The sequence below is a fragment of the Humulus lupulus genome, chromosome 4, assembly GCF_963169125.1.
Source record: "Humulus lupulus chromosome 4, drHumLupu1.1, whole genome shotgun sequence".
In the NCBI taxonomy this organism is placed as follows: Eukaryota; Viridiplantae; Streptophyta; class Magnoliopsida; order Rosales; family Cannabaceae; genus Humulus; species Humulus lupulus.
The window spans coordinates 36,368,411-36,384,030 of record NC_084796.1 but is presented as its reverse complement, the minus strand read 5'-3'; the positions used below and the strand labels follow the sequence as shown (position 1 = coordinate 36,384,030).

General features: G+C 30.9%; 1 protein-coding gene and 1 long non-coding RNA gene across 8 annotated transcripts; one reads left to right on the top strand and one right to left on the bottom strand.

Moving 5' to 3' along the window:
* Nucleotides 1-4,261: 4,261 nt before the first annotated feature.
* On the bottom strand, nt 4,262-14,695 carry LOC133828925 (uncharacterized). The gene is made up of 3 exons (XR_009891391.1): nt 14,606-14,695; nt 14,430-14,496; nt 4,262-4,415 (listed from the first exon to the last, which is right to left on the bottom strand). It is a non-coding gene; the product is annotated as an uncharacterized LOC133828925 (long non-coding RNA).
* LOC133830329 (uridine kinase-like protein 3) lies at nt 4,943-11,825 on the top strand. Of its 7 annotated transcripts, none has more exons than XM_062260304.1 (9): nt 5,289-5,431; nt 5,938-6,179; nt 6,411-6,529; nt 6,739-6,835; nt 7,111-7,190; nt 8,865-8,997; nt 9,828-9,894; nt 10,110-10,234; nt 11,590-11,825. In XM_062260304.1, exons 3-7 carry the CDS (start codon nt 6,443-6,445, stop codon nt 9,842-9,844), a joined length of 414 nt encoding a protein of 137 aa, XP_062116288.1. In that variant the 5' UTR covers nt 5,289-5,431; nt 5,938-6,179; nt 6,411-6,442; the 3' UTR covers nt 9,845-9,894; nt 10,110-10,234; nt 11,590-11,825. The 7 variants fall into 7 exon arrangements, with proteins under 7 accessions (XP_062116285.1, XP_062116288.1, XP_062116287.1 ...); XM_062260303.1 differs by having other exon boundaries at nt 9,988-10,234; XM_062260305.1 differs by having other exon boundaries at nt 9,809-9,894.
* Nucleotides 14,696-15,620: the final 925 nt, after the last annotated feature.

Below are 15,620 nucleotides of genomic sequence, written 5' to 3'. Positions count from 1 at the left end.
GGATTCAAAATCTTCATGAACAAAGGATGAGATAACTCAATGGGATTACATACTTAAGGAGAACGATATCATCAAATTCCTTATTTCTAGATGTGTAGATTTCAAGAATTTAAATGAAATGTGTTTGCTACCATATTTTTGTGAGTATAAGTTTATTTTTTATGTTAAGAGCACAGTGGTGAATGTTAGTGAACAATTCAAGGGCTATTGTTATACCTGTTTTGTTTGTAAAATTATTTATCATCATGAAAGGCGTGGTAGTTGTAAAATTAACCATAATGAGATTAGGGTTAAGGCAATTGATGATGAGATCTTTGTGACTATAATTAAATCTAATGTATTCGATGAGGAATGCATTGTAACCCTAATAGAGGATGATGCATTCAGTGAGGAATTTATGACAACTCTAAAGGATATTTACATTGTTTGTGCATATAATGATGAGATTAATGAATCCTTAAGAGAAGATAAACATGTCATTGCGATTGATGTTGAGATCATTGCAACCTTTAGTGAAGTTAATTCAACCTAAGGGAAGGTGCAAGGATGGCGGTATGATACTTGTGCCACCATTCTTGTAGCCTATTATAAAACTCTTTTCAAAACCTTTGAAAGTGCAAAGGTGGGATTTGAAATCCAAATGTGAAACGAAAAGAGATCCAATGTACTTGGAAGGGGCTACATTGATGTGTTCTTCACTAATGGAAAGAAAGTGACCCTAATTAATGTTTTATATGTTCCCGATATGACTAGAAATATCACAATAGGAAGTCTATTGAGTAACTCTAGTATCAAAATGGAGTTTGAATCCGGTAAACTTATTTTGACTAAATTAGACACTTTTTTGGGAAAGGGTTATTCATATGATGGGATGATCAAACTTTGTATTTTTGATAATGACAATAATAATATGGGATCTAAATCTTGTAATGTGATTAATTCTAGTTCTATTACTTTGTGGCAAAATAGACTTGCGCATATAGGTTATATCACAATTAAAAGAGTTGTTAAATGATGATTGATTAATTGTGATGTGAATCAACATGATAAATTATCAAATCAAAGTAGAGGTGTGTGAGGTGTTATGTTAGTATTAAATTATCAAATCAAAGGTACGCAACGCAATATATGGACTCATTTTAATAATTATTAATACTAGCCATGATCATACACATATATAAATATTAAATCACATATAAATAGATCAAGGATTACCTCTTGTAGCCTATCAAGTGTCCTTGAGTCTTTTTTTTTATAAATGAACGATCTTCCTATCTAGTGTTTTGGATCTCACACCCTGATCTTCCAGACCAATTCTCAAACACACAAGGACGTGTGTGGGTACGTAGGATTCAAAATGTTAATTTATGTGACTTCCTAGATGTACTCAACACATGAGATCTAGAGAGTTTTGACAGAGAGAAGGTTTAGAATAGTTTTCGGTTTAGAGAAAACTATTGCTTTTGAGAGAGAGTCTGATCATTAAGCATTCTTCTGAATATCACGTATATCAGATTAATAAAGATGTTTAATTTAATTAAGTATAATTCAAATTAAGACTAATTAGATATTTTCATTTAATTGTTTATTTAAATCATATTTAAAAAGAATAATTGAATAACCGATTAAAAAATTTATTTGAAATTCAAAATTCAAATCCCAAGGATAAATATCCCTGATACTAGGCGCCACACATTGTACTGTACAGTGTGTGTCGCCCAGCCTTATTAGGGTTGCCCTAATTCTCTCATTTGTTTATTTAATAAACTTTTAAGACAATATATTTATCCCAACATAAATATCAATTAATTCAAAATTAACTTTATCTTAAAATATCACTGTAAAATTAAATAAATAAACATCCTATTATAAATAAGATATTTATTATTTTCTCTCTTTATATTAATCAAAACAAGATTAATATTAATTTTAACCTATAGTTTTTTAAAATAAAAACTATATAGTTAAATAATTAATTAATTCACAATTAATCAATTACTCATAATTACCACATAATTATTTCCTTGCCATGGAAAATTAATTCCTTTGCAATTTAGTCAATTCTCTTTATAAATCTTTCTTTTGACATCCTTACCCTTGACAATGTAGGACAGAGATGATCTGGGGACAATGGACCTATAATACAAAGCTCCAATAAACAAGATTATTAATTAAACTCCATAATCTAATAATCTTATTTTTTAATTCCATGATTACTCCACTATAAATATGGAATTGCACTCTAAGTATTTATAGAATTATATTTAAAAAAAAATTTCTAGTAGTCCATTGATATAATCAATATATGTAGTTCTGTCCTCCATTATTGTTTCGTCAATTATAGCTGGTCAAAATTACCATTTTACCCTTCTAATTACCTCTTGATCCTTAAGTACCATTAATTCACTAGCGAATAATTAATCTATAGTCTAATTATAGATTTGAGCTCAATAAATATTTAGCTACAGAATCAAACCTTAAGGGAACCAATATTCGATTCGTTAGGAAAGCATGGATTCCACTATGGTAATTCTTGTTCCCAGCCATCCATGATATTGAATCTCCAAAACAAAAGTCATTAGCCTCATTATTCTAAGAGACCTTAACGAGTGAATCAAAAGATCCAATAAACATAAATAGGAGTTCATGAATACTCATGATTTAGACTGATCTACAAATGATCATCTATTATGACAAGAATTAAATCTTTACGTCAAACGGTAAGTTTATAAAAGATAATTAATTCTAATCAGTCCTGTCATATATAATCTCTATTATATACATCACATTTATTAAGATGTCTATCCACATCAGTAATCCGAATATAGATTACTTACATCTCGTATGCTTAGCAAACTGTACTAGTAACCATTCATTAAAGATTCCTTACTTTAATATGTTACTGACTATTTTATTCATTATATATGATCTTAATTCTCTCGTGCTAATACAAGTTTATATTCTCATATATGAATAGGGAATTATCTTGATATTATTATATAATTAATTCAAACAATAATTATAACATTCAAATATAATAAAATTGTACTTTTATTTAAAACCAAAAAATGTATTTACATGCTTTTAAGGCATTAATCCTAACAATCTCCCACTTGCCCTCAAAGCAAATGACACATCTCCCTTAATCCCATATTGTGCACGTGACCCATGAACGACTTTGTATGAAGTGTCTTGGTTAAAGGTTCAGCCAGGTTCTGTTCTGACACTATCTTCATAACAGTCACATCACCTCGGTGTACAATCTCTCTTATGAGATGGTATTTCCTTTCTATATGCTTCCCTCTCTTGTGGCTTCTAGGTTCTTTGGAATTAGCTATTTCTCCATTGCTGTCATAGTACAAGATTAGTGGCTTATCCATATCTGGAACAACTTTCAGATCAGTGTAGAACTTCTTCAACCAAACCACCTCCTTAGCTGCTTCACAAGCCACTATGTATTCAGATTCCATGGTTGAATCAGCTATGCTGGATTGCTTAATGCTTATCCAGACAACAGCTCCTCCACCAAGAGTGAACACTAACCCAGATGTCGATTTTCGACTGTCTTTGTCTAATTGGAAATTACAATCAGTGTATCCAATAGGGTTTAGCTCACCCCCTGAATATACCAGCATATAGACTCTCGTTCTCCTAAGATACTTGAGACTGTAATTTACTATAATCCAGTGTTCCAAGCCAGGATTTGATTGATAAGGACTTACAAACCCAACTGCATAACATATGTCGGGCCTAGGACACAACATAGCATACATCAGACTCCCAACTGCTAAAGCATAGGGATACTTTCTCATATCCTCTTCCTCCTGAGGTGTATAGGGACATTGTTCCTTAGAGAGAGCAATTCCATGTCTGGTCGATAATTTACCTTTCTTGGAATTCTCCATAGAGAATCTTTCAAGCATCTTATCTATATAATTAGCCTGAGAAGGTGCCAATAACTTGTTCTTCCTATCCCTTAGGATTTGGATTCCCATAACATAACTTGCCTCCCCCAACTCTTTCAATTTGAACTTTTCAGCTAACCATTTCTTTACGTTTGACAATGTCTCTACATTTGTAAAACGCCCTTAACTAGTACTTAATAAAACATTAACATTTTCAATGTTTTATAATAGAAAGCCACTTATTATAAAGGTTTCAGTGGGATCTTGCTTAAAACATGCAAATTGGGCCCAAAAGTTTAAAAAGAAAATATCATTTTTATGCAAAGTTCTAAAACAAACAAAAGTTTAAGTCCCACTGACAATTTAAAGAAAATCCCATTAAACATAACATTATTAAAAATGGCGTTTAAAGTTGATCGTTTCTTGTTCATAGGATGCCCCACGCCATACACACCAGGACGATAGAACTCCCCACATCACCATGCATGCCACAGAGAAACCTTTTGCTACCTGGAAGGGAAAGTAAGGGGGTGAGCTAAAAGCCCAGTAAGGAAGTACAAACAACAAGCAAATAAGATACAACAATTTACAAACACTATCATTCATCTTTATACATCATAACATCATCATAAAATTGGCATCAATATCATAAACATAAACATAATGCCACCATCATATTATAAACATCATAACAAAATCATAAACATCACCAAACCTCATAACATAATCATAAACATCACCAAATATCAAACATAATCATGAACAATTCCTTGTGAACATGGCTCGCTAACTTGTCCATGCCACCCTTTGAGGTAAACAAGAGTCTCTGGTCCTTGAATAACCTTGGGACGTCCACCCATGGAGTTACGTCTTCATATCCTTAGTAACTCGGGCTACGTCTTCTTTATCCTTAGCAACCCATTTTGATGCACTACAAAAAAAACCCATTTCCATAACACAAAAATATAACTATTTTCAAAAAGTGTTATAATATATATATAAGTATATATGTATATAGGCGGGACAATTAGGCACCTAATTTTCCCCAGTACCCCCCAAAATTTTCACACGGTCAATTGACCCAAAAAAAAAAGAAAAGTAAAAAACCATTTCCCCATTTCACAGTCGGTCCCCATTTCCCCTCTCTCTCTCTTCTCTCTCTACGTTCCCCGTTTACCCTCTCTCTCTCTCTCTCTCTCTTCGTTCCCCGTTAACTCTCTCTCTCTTCTTTTACCCCCTCTCTCTCTCTTCGTTTCTCGACCGAGCTGCCCAGGAGGTGGACAATTAAGCTTGCCCGCCACTTATACAATCTGCCCAGGAGGACGACGACATTGTGAGTGTCTTCATCACCTCGACGCATGGTGGAAGCAAGATCTGGTATGTTTCTCCAATTTGTGTCCCTCTCTCAATTACAGCAAGATTTTTTTTTAATATCCATTTTTGTATTTATGGGGTATTTTTATGCTCCGATCACTGAGTTTATCATCGAGACCGTTGATGGAAAGCGTCTGAAGAAGTACAAGCAGGTATAGAAGTTCATTTCTTGATTAGGATGTCGGACAATTTATCTTTTTAGTTAATTTGAATTTTGAGCTTAGTATACTTGTTGAGTGGACTGGGTGTTTCGTGTTGAATATTTGAAGGTTTTCCCTAATTTGGAAATAATTTGTTTATTCATGTGTTTTATTGATTAGGGTTTCAGACAAGCTCTCTTTTTAAGTTAAAGATCATTTCTTGATTTGTGTTTCGGAAAAGCTCTCTTTTTTAGTTAAAGATCATTTCTTGATTTGGGTTTCGGACAAGCTCTCTTTTTTAGTTAATTTGAAATTTTGGTCAGCATAGTTTGGCAGACATAGTGATTTGATTGGGTTTGTGTGTTGACGATTTGAAGTTTTTCCATAAATTGGGACTAATTTGTTTATAAATTTCATTTCTTGATTTTGATTTAATACAAGCTCTCTACTGTGGTTAATTTGAAATTGGGTTCATCATACATATTGATTTGATTGGATTTTTTGTTGATTGTTTGAAGGTTTTCTCCAATAACATGGGGAAGAAAACTGATCCAGTGATCACAAAGTGCAAGGAGAGTGACAACTGGACCAAGGTGACTTTTAAGCCAGATTTGGCTAAGTTTAACATGACACATTTAGAAGATGATGTTGTTGCGCTGATGAAAAAGAGAGTTTTTGATATGGCTGGATGCCTTGGGAATAATGTGAAAGTGGAACTTAATGGAAAACGAGTTCCTGTGCTATTAAACCAAGCAATGAGGTTTGTGCTATTAAACTTTATGTAATTTAGTGCCCATTTGTACACAGTTTCTAATACCTGTATCTTGCTAAAAATTCACAAAAATAGAGTATATTTTTAGCCATTTAGTGGGGCACATTAGAATTGGTTTTCTTTGTAGCCATAACTAGCCTAACTATGGTATGTATTTCTCCTATATGGTGCATGCTGTCTCTTTCATGTCTTTTGATGTAAAATTACTTTTATTGTCAGATGCATTTGATAATGAGAAACTTTTAGCTTCTATGGATAAGTTGAGGAATGGGCAAGCAGTAGATATTCCAAACTATGACTTCAAGAGTTACAAAAACAATGTCTTCCCGCCTAGAAGGGTAACTTTTGTTTTCTTAACATGCTGGTCTAATGAATTTCCTCTTGTTTTCTTATACTTGTCTTACCAAAGAGAAGTTATAGGAGAATTAAAGTTATTCAGTACTTACAGTATGTGCATGCTTGCAATTATCAGTATGTTTCTTATCTCTATTAGAATTCTGAATTAGAGGACCCTTACTTCAATAATATGGCGGCATATGCTGTGCAGGTAAACCCTTCAGATGTGATAATTTTGGAAGGCATTCTCATTTTTCATGATCCCCGTGTTCGAGAGTTGATGAATATGAAGATATTTGTTGATACAGGTCATTTATTTTATTTTTTATCATTTAGGCTACTTGATGTTCTTACTCTGTATTTCTGATGCTTTTCATTAGTTACTACTACAAATATGTGGTCTTGAGATGCTTATCTGACTATTTTTTTTTCTAATTCATTCAGTATTATACCATTACATTTGAGATTCAATTAATATAATGATTTCTTTTATAGTTTTTGTATTAACTATGGGATGCCGTGATATGTCACTTTATAGTGTTACTAAGTTGAGGCACTTCACATTGAAAATTTTTCAGTGCAGATGCTGATGTTCGTTTAGCAAGGAGGATAAGGCGTGACACAGTAGAAAAAAATAGGGATATTGGTACAGTTCTTGATCAGGTTAGCAACTATTCATGTAATTTTGTAATCATTCTTATTGCCAAGAGATTATATCTTTGAATTTGTGGGCCTCAATTAAGTTTAAAGTATCAATGAAACTTATGTAATCATTCATGTAAATTGCATTATGTTTTTGATGCAATTTCTTTATCTTTTTGTCCGATTCTTGACCAGTTTTCATGATATCAAAACCAATAGAGAGGATTGCTTTACTTCTATGTTGGAAGCTAATACTAGATGCACACAAACAACAAATTATTCTTCAGATACTGTCATTAGTTTATGAATGGGTATTGAGGGTTCCCAAATTATTGTTGTTATTATTATTGTTTAGTATGAAATTAAACTAAGATATTAATAAAAATGAAACATTACAAATTAAAGGAACGCGTATGAGGTCATTACAACAACCCAATCCCCACCATAATCTTCATCTTAAAAACCACGGCAGCTTCTTGGAGCAGCCTGTCCAACCTGAACTTTGACCATAAAGATAGTGTAAATGTGCAATGAACAAAAATATGATTCACCCTTTCATCTTTTGTTTTTACAAAGAACACTCCAACCCAAAAAAGATAATGGTTAGAACTGTCTATCTGTCTGTGGGTTATGATATACAGTCTTACCAGCCATGTGTGTGTAATCCCTCACCTCGAATCTCCCAAAACTACTATTATCTCAATCTTATATAGCCTCACCAGCCAAACCAACATCCCAATTATACTCAAAACTATCTAGTTCTTGATAACTTTGTGCCACAGAGTATTTGGTTTGTTTGGAAATCTTCACACTGATTTTATAACAGGTGATTTATTCTTCAAAGACAACATGCCCATGCCTATACCTGCTTGTACTCTAAGTTGAGGTCTGATTTTCCTTTATCTGAATGAGGCCTAATTTTCCTTTGATATTTTTGTTTTGTTGAATAATTGGTGAATTAATCTCAATGTAGTTTTGGTTTCTTATATTTGTATTAGTCTCGCCACAGTATATTCTCTAATGGAAGGTCCTGATTTCCTTTTTATTGTGCTATTATTCAGCCCTTGTAAAACCTTTCATGTAGTTGTAGTATACTTTAGCTGGTTTGTTGGGTAACAATCTCCATGTTTCTCTCACTCTATAGTTTGATTTTCTATGGACTTTTTTCTTTTTTGAATAATTGATGAATTAATCTTGATTTTGAGGTATACTGTTGTCTTTCATATAACTTTTATGTAATTGCTTTTTTATTGTTTTGTCAGGGTGATTCTCATTCTTTGCCTTGTATTATTTCTCTTAAATAAAAAATACAAGTTCTGTTGTTTTTTTTTTTAGAAAAAAGATATAACTTTTATGACTTAATTTAGAGTTGGGAAAATAAAATACAAACACAGGACTGTACTGTGTTTATGGTTGTGCTTGTGATAAATCTTACAGTTATTATTGTTCCAATGCCAATTTCTAGAGATTGGCCCTGAAAAATATGGTGCCAATGAACACTTATTTTTGTGTCTATATATTTTGTATGTTAGATGTGGTATTGTAATGAGTTTATTTTGTTCTTTGCTCTTCATTTCCATTTATCTTTTGGTAGATGTCCATTGATAGATTAGATTTACTGAACTATTCTTTGGGTGTGCTACTGTGAAAATTGGTTCTTTCTGCATGTTAATGATGTATTTTTAGTGATACCAGGATAAAAATTGGGGAGGTGCAGAATCTGAAGAAGAAGATGACAGTGATAATGAGCTGGATATGTCTGATGAAGACGATTCTTATTATGCAAGGAAATCAAAAAGTAAACAACGTGGTAAAGGTGGACATATTGGTAAAGTAAACAAGCTTATGATTTTTGATAGTTCAGGGGTGAGAGAAGATAATCTCTTACATGGGACTTATTATGGAATATCTTGTTTGCGTTACTATATCTACAGAGGTCATTTGATGATACCCATAGGTTGTACAGAAAGTCAATTGGAAAAAAATTAATATTTCATAATAATACACATGTTCTTTTTTCTTATTATTATTATTTTTTGCAGTAATTTTTTGTTACTATTCTTAATGTGCTATGAATTGGGCTTTTGGCGGGTTATTATTTGGAAAAGTACCTTGCCATGCCAAATTTGTAATTCTAAGTTATTTTGACTGGACTTAACTCATTGATGCAAGTTTTGTTATAAAAAAAACAACTATTTGAATGCGCAAACCCCTTTGGAATAATTTGTAAAACTATTATTGAAATTTGATAGTTGCATGTATAAATGGGTGGTGATTTCGGGTTTGTGTTTCTGACGCTAGATAATCATGATTGATAAGATTTAGTGGATACCCTTTTTTGCTGGTATATGATTGGCTTCTTAGGGTGTAAAATATAATTGACACCTTGTCATCTTTCTTTTTTTTAAACAGGCTTATCATCTTTTTATTAATATACGGTTTGCTACTTCCCTTTTAAGATTGGTATAGTTAGTTTAGATACATAGTTCAGGCATGTTGTCCTAAATTAATTGGGAAGTATTGAGCTCTTTGAGGGCTCATTTTAACTAAAATCTTAACTGGAACTTGTTCACTTTCTTTCAGTTTTTCATAAATTTTAGGTAGCATAATATCTCTATTTTTTTTAATTCCATTTGCAGCTTAAAAGTCATCCTGCAGGATCACAGAGAAAGTGAATGATAAGTGGGAGGTTTGTGTGAGCCTTAGTGATGGGCAATTTCAACAGGTATTTGAATTTTTATGTTTAATGAGAGTACTTTGATGCTGTTCTGCACTTTTAAGGGTGTTTTATTCTGATTGTTTTCTCTTGTTAAACCAGGTTAGCTTTGTAAATTCGATTGCCACAATCAAGGGTGGAACTCATGTAGATCACGTCACAAGTCAGATCACTAATCATTACTTTCTGTATCTTTGTTTATGTTTTACCTTTTAAACTTGCAGTGGCAAAGTCTGGCATTGTGGATAGTCTTCTTTCCTGGGCCAACTTCAAGCAGAACAAGGATCTTAAGAAAAAAGATGGAGCTAAGACAGAAAGGGTTCACAATATCAATAAGCTGGAGGATCATGTACTGAGTTTATATTTCAAATGAATTTCCTTTTGTTTCCACACTTTATTTAATAGTGTTGTCATTTCTTTCATTTTAATTAGCAGTTATTGTTGTCACCTAAAACTTAAATTAGTTATCAGTTGTGTTAATGCTGAATTTATTCTTTAATGTATTTATGAGCTTATATGCATGTGGTTGTGCATTATGTAGGTTGATCATTCTCAATTTATTTTGGTCTATGTGTATTATTAATTTTCATCATGTCCTAATGCAATTTATGATATTTGGTAAATTCCTTGTTCTAATTACAATTCATTTATCAACAAATTTATACTTGTGGTTCAAGACTAGACTATTTAATTGGTGAAAAGATTATCTGGTCTAAACTTGCTAGATAATGAGTAGTACAGAGGGGGTAGTTATGAAACTAACTACCATATAACAAACTCTTTAGCAGACAAACTAACATAACTAAATAATATTAACAACTAGTGCTTTCAGAAGTGAATCATGTCTTGTTAACATAATGATTTTTCAACTGGTTATAGGTCTTTCCCAGAGCTTGGACAACAATTTTGATTTCTCTAGTAATCTTATTCATTTTGTTCTCTGCTATATATATTGGGACCTATTCATGTTTTCATTCATTAGTAATCTTATTAGTATAAATAATATGAATATATTATCATTAGAAATATAAACAATTAAGTGGTAGTAAAAAAAGTTACCACATAAGAGAAAATTCCAATGCCATATCATGTGAATAGTCTTCCAATGTCAAGGGACATAGCTCCCTGTATCAGAATTTTTTTCAACTCAGAAACTGACCCATTTAGTTTTGTAGCCTCTGCTTTTCTCTTTGAATTTATTTTGATTCTTCAATTCCTTGTTTACTTTTAATCTGATACTTGTGTTTCTTATGTTTTGGGCATGAAAACTATGGTGTTTCCCTTTTTTGGCTCCTATACTTGTGTTACAGGAAATTCAATGAAATTATACATATAATGAATTATGTTTGTGTAAAAATTATTTATATAAATATACAATTAATCAGTCACATTTTTTTACAAGTGGTTTGAATCATATTCAGATTGAAAAGAGAGAATAAAAAAGATAAGTGAAGGGACTAAACTATAAGTTGCAATCAACATGAAGGGACTAAACAATAAGTTGCATCCATTCCATATATTTCATAAGTTAATTAAAGTATGTGATGATTCTCAATGAATCACTGATAAGTGAATTGGCTATATGGCAGTTTAGTTACTTATATAAACTAGTTCATATAAGTAATTTAAACCTTATATGCTTACATGTGGAAACTAGAAGTCTTATGTTCTTAATAATAAAATGATTTTTTTTACAATGTGCAGGTATATTGAGATGATTTCTTTGGAGCAATTCTTGACAATATTTGTAGTTGAGGCCTTTAGAATGGAAGAATGTATTTCACTAATTTTTTTATACATTTTTTGTTTTGTATTTAGTGATAAAGGAATCTGAATTGTACATAAATTATGTTGTAATATGATTTCTTAAGCCTAGACTAGTAGACTAAATATTGTAATTACATTTGAGTAATTAATAAAAATCTATTTATGTTACCTTATTTGGCTTCAACTTTCATATTTGTTTTTCTAGTTTTGTGTAAGTAAAAAAAGATTATGCTTCTCTAAGCTAATATAACACATGGAACTAAAGTGTAGTATAACACATAAAAAGTGTTATACTAAAGTATAGTATAACACAAAAAAAGTGTTATAGTAAAGTGTAGTATAACACAAAAAAATGTTATACTAAAGTATAGTATAACACAAAAAAAGTGTTATACTAAAGTGTAGTATAACACAAAAAAAGTGTTATAGTATTGACTATAAATAACATAATTCAACACTTATCTATATATTAAAATAACACAGAAATTGTGTTATCGTTGACAGTACAATAACACATCTGTATAACACTGATAAAGTGTTATGTAAAGTACCCTGACCTACGATAACATAGTCTGTCTTAACACATCAGAAAGTGTTATCGTAGGTTTTGATAACACATTTTTGGTGTTATTAAAAGCATTTTTTCTTGTAGTGATGTGTCGCGTTCATCACGCTAACATCCATTCATATCATACAATATTCATACAAGCCACCATATCATCACATTATGGCATTCATAATTCATAACATTTCATTCACACAACAGTCTTACCATTCATAATATAACAATCATAAATTCTATCTAACTTCCTTACCTCAAGTCCAAACTAAGTAAAACCACAACTTCTCAACGAGCCTATACCATAATCAAAACGACATTTCTTAGCTTCATATAATTACTATTTTGCCATCTCATATAACTCATGTGTGCATGGGCCATGCACACATGGTAGGAGTTACACACAACATACACATATGCTTAGTTACACAAAAGGTCATAAAAAGAATAATGCCCATTCTACCTATATTGCATGCATGATCTTTCTATAAAAAAAACTACATGGTTGCATCATAGACATTATTTTGGACATAAAAGTGAATTTTCATGTAACATGCATACGTGAAAATGTTGGGTAAATCTGGTATTTAAAACGATAATTTCATGCGTCTTACTTCTATCGTTTTAAAATAATAGACTTGTAGCATGTTTTGTTTACCATTGTTTATCTTCTTAAAATTACTAGGTTGATTAAATCTCCCAAAGAATTCTTTTTATTTCATAAAAACAATTTTATTTAGCCATTAAGAATATATAAAAGATCTATTTATTATTTTTAAATTACAAAGAAAAGCAAAGGCATTGGAAATTATTTTAAAAAGAAAATACCTATGATTATCATGTCTCCTTAGAAAAAACAATTTAATTTAAGTTAATAGAATTTCATATTTTGATGTGAGAAAAATAATAATTTTAAGTGTGGGAAAAATATATTTTGTTTGAATTATTTTAAATAATTAATTTTATGTAACACAAATTCATATGTAAAAATTAAATAACTATCTAAAACTTTTTAAAATAAACTTTAAGCCATTATTTAAAAATCACAAGTGAATTAAATCCAACATTTTTCTTAATCCAATTAAAGAAAATCATAACTTTTAAAATAACCACTCATATTATATTAAAATATCACTTTTAAGTTTTACCATTGTTTAGGTTATTTATTTATTTCAAAATACCAATCAAATTCCTTTTATTGAAACACACTTTACATTTTTAAACAAAAATTCCAGCAATCACATTTATCATTAAAATCACCATCCTTATTTTTAAAACTCATATTTTCTCCAAAAAAAAAAACAAAAAATCTTTAGGTAATTATTTGAGCAAAAACATCATTTTAATTTTGAATTAGAGCACCATTTTATTTTCACAAACACCACATATCATTAGAGTCATTCTTATGCATGCATATCCTTATTTCATCAATCTTTTCACCATTTTATCACAAAATCAGCAAGCATAAATCACCATGAATTTTATCTTTTACCTCATGCCTCATAAAATTCATACAAGATCATTCATGTTTCATTAACACAATAATTCACAAATCCTAACATGCTCTTATTGTACAAATAATTCAAAGAACATAACTAATACATATTTATATACAACCTTATAAAACCTTATTCTTTTTCTAATGAGTTCATGCATGCAACCCAACAAAATAATAATACAACATGCATGAATAACATAACACAAATCCTCATATATGCTTTTATATTAAACCTAACATGTTCCTATTATTTTTCATGCATACCATAATATATTAATACATAATCTCATATACACCCTATCATGTTTCTAGATTCACAATTGATTTAAAACATATAAGAAAACAATTATGCTTGAACATCACCCCTAGGCCGAAACACCTAGGATACCCAACAATACTTTACACAAAAACCTCATCTATATACACATGAAACCTAGCATGTTTCTAACATGTAAATGTGAAACAAAACAAAACAACCCAATATGCCCAAACCACATAGGCCAAAACATACATATATAAAATCATAGAATACCATTAACATCATATTTCAATAATCATCTCATTACACATATTATGAACATACAACAATAAAAATCAAACCAACACCATAAACCCCTACCCACGCAAAGATCAATCTCCCATGTATCAACATATTGAAAAATAACCACAAATCCAATAACTCAAGAGAACACCATAGCATTAGGGGTAGAGATTCAATACCTCTCTTGATTGTAAAATCAAGAACACAACTTGATCAACACCCAAGTGATAATCACCCTTGAATACCCTAGGGTTTTTGACACCCATGAAGAAGAAGAACATAGAAAAAGACTTAAGATAATGAGGAAGATAAACCTAAATCTTAAAACAACAAGGAAACATAAGAAAAAGCATACCTAAGATCTCCTCCTCCTTCTTCCTTTCTTCTCCTCCTTCTCTCTCTTTCATGCCTCTCTCTCTCTCTCTCTCATTCTCTCTAATTTCGGCAGCAACAAGCAAAAGAATGCCAAGGCTTCCATACTCTCCTATTTATAGCCTCTAGTGACCTAACCTTAAGAAAAGGACTCAAGTGTGAAAAGTCAAAATTCCTATCCCATAATTTAAGCTAAATCCCATTATTTCCTCTCCTTACACCTCACCTAAACCCTTATCCTAATGTGAACCAAATCAAAAATCAACCTTGTCATCTTTTCCTACAAGATGACAACTTCTATTTCTTTTCTTTTCTATTTTCTTTTCTTTTGATAATTAAAAGGAAAATGCTCAAGACTCACATTAGGTCTAGATTCATACTACCCTTTCCTTTTCTATAATGGGAACAATAACTAAATAAATTAATAAAAGAAAAATAAAACACATTCACATACACACACACATTTCGGCACACACTTAAAATAAAAAAAAATAACCTATTTTAATCACATCAATTGTCACACTTATTTAAAAATGTAACACTAATTGTAAAATAAACAAGTTACACAATTATTCACATATTAAAAATAAATAAGCAAACAAACAATTAACAAATTTAAATTCAAAAAGGTTATACCAAACAATTCTAACAATTTAATAAAATAACAAACAATTAAATAAAACAAACAACAACTAAATAAAATAAACAACAACTAAATAAAATAAACAACATTTAAATAAAACAATTCACCACACTTAACACTTAAATAAAATAAAGCACCAAAATTTTTAATAAACTAAAAAAAAAAATTTGGTGCACTACAACATTGTTCCCAATGTGCAAAATGTCATCAACGTAAAGAACTAAGAAAACCACCACTTTTCCTTTGATGTATTTATACACACATGCTTCGTCGACATTCTGTTCGAAGCCATATGTTTTAATTGTTTCGTCAAAAGTGATATTCCAAGAGTTAGATGCTTGCTTTAATCCATAAA

Coding starts and splice junctions, on each gene's coding strand:
- LOC133830329 (XM_062260301.1), top strand. CDS start 6,443: ATGGATAAGTTGAGGAATGGGCAAGCAGTAGATATTCCAAACTATGAC. Junction 6,530..6,738: donor ATGTCTTCCCGCCTAGAAGG/GTAACTTTTGTT, acceptor TATGCTGTGCAG/GTAAACCCTTCAGATGTGAT. Junction 7,191..8,864: donor TTGGTACAGTTCTTGATCAG/GTTAGCAACTAT, acceptor TAGTGATACCAG/GATAAAAATTGGGGAGGTGC.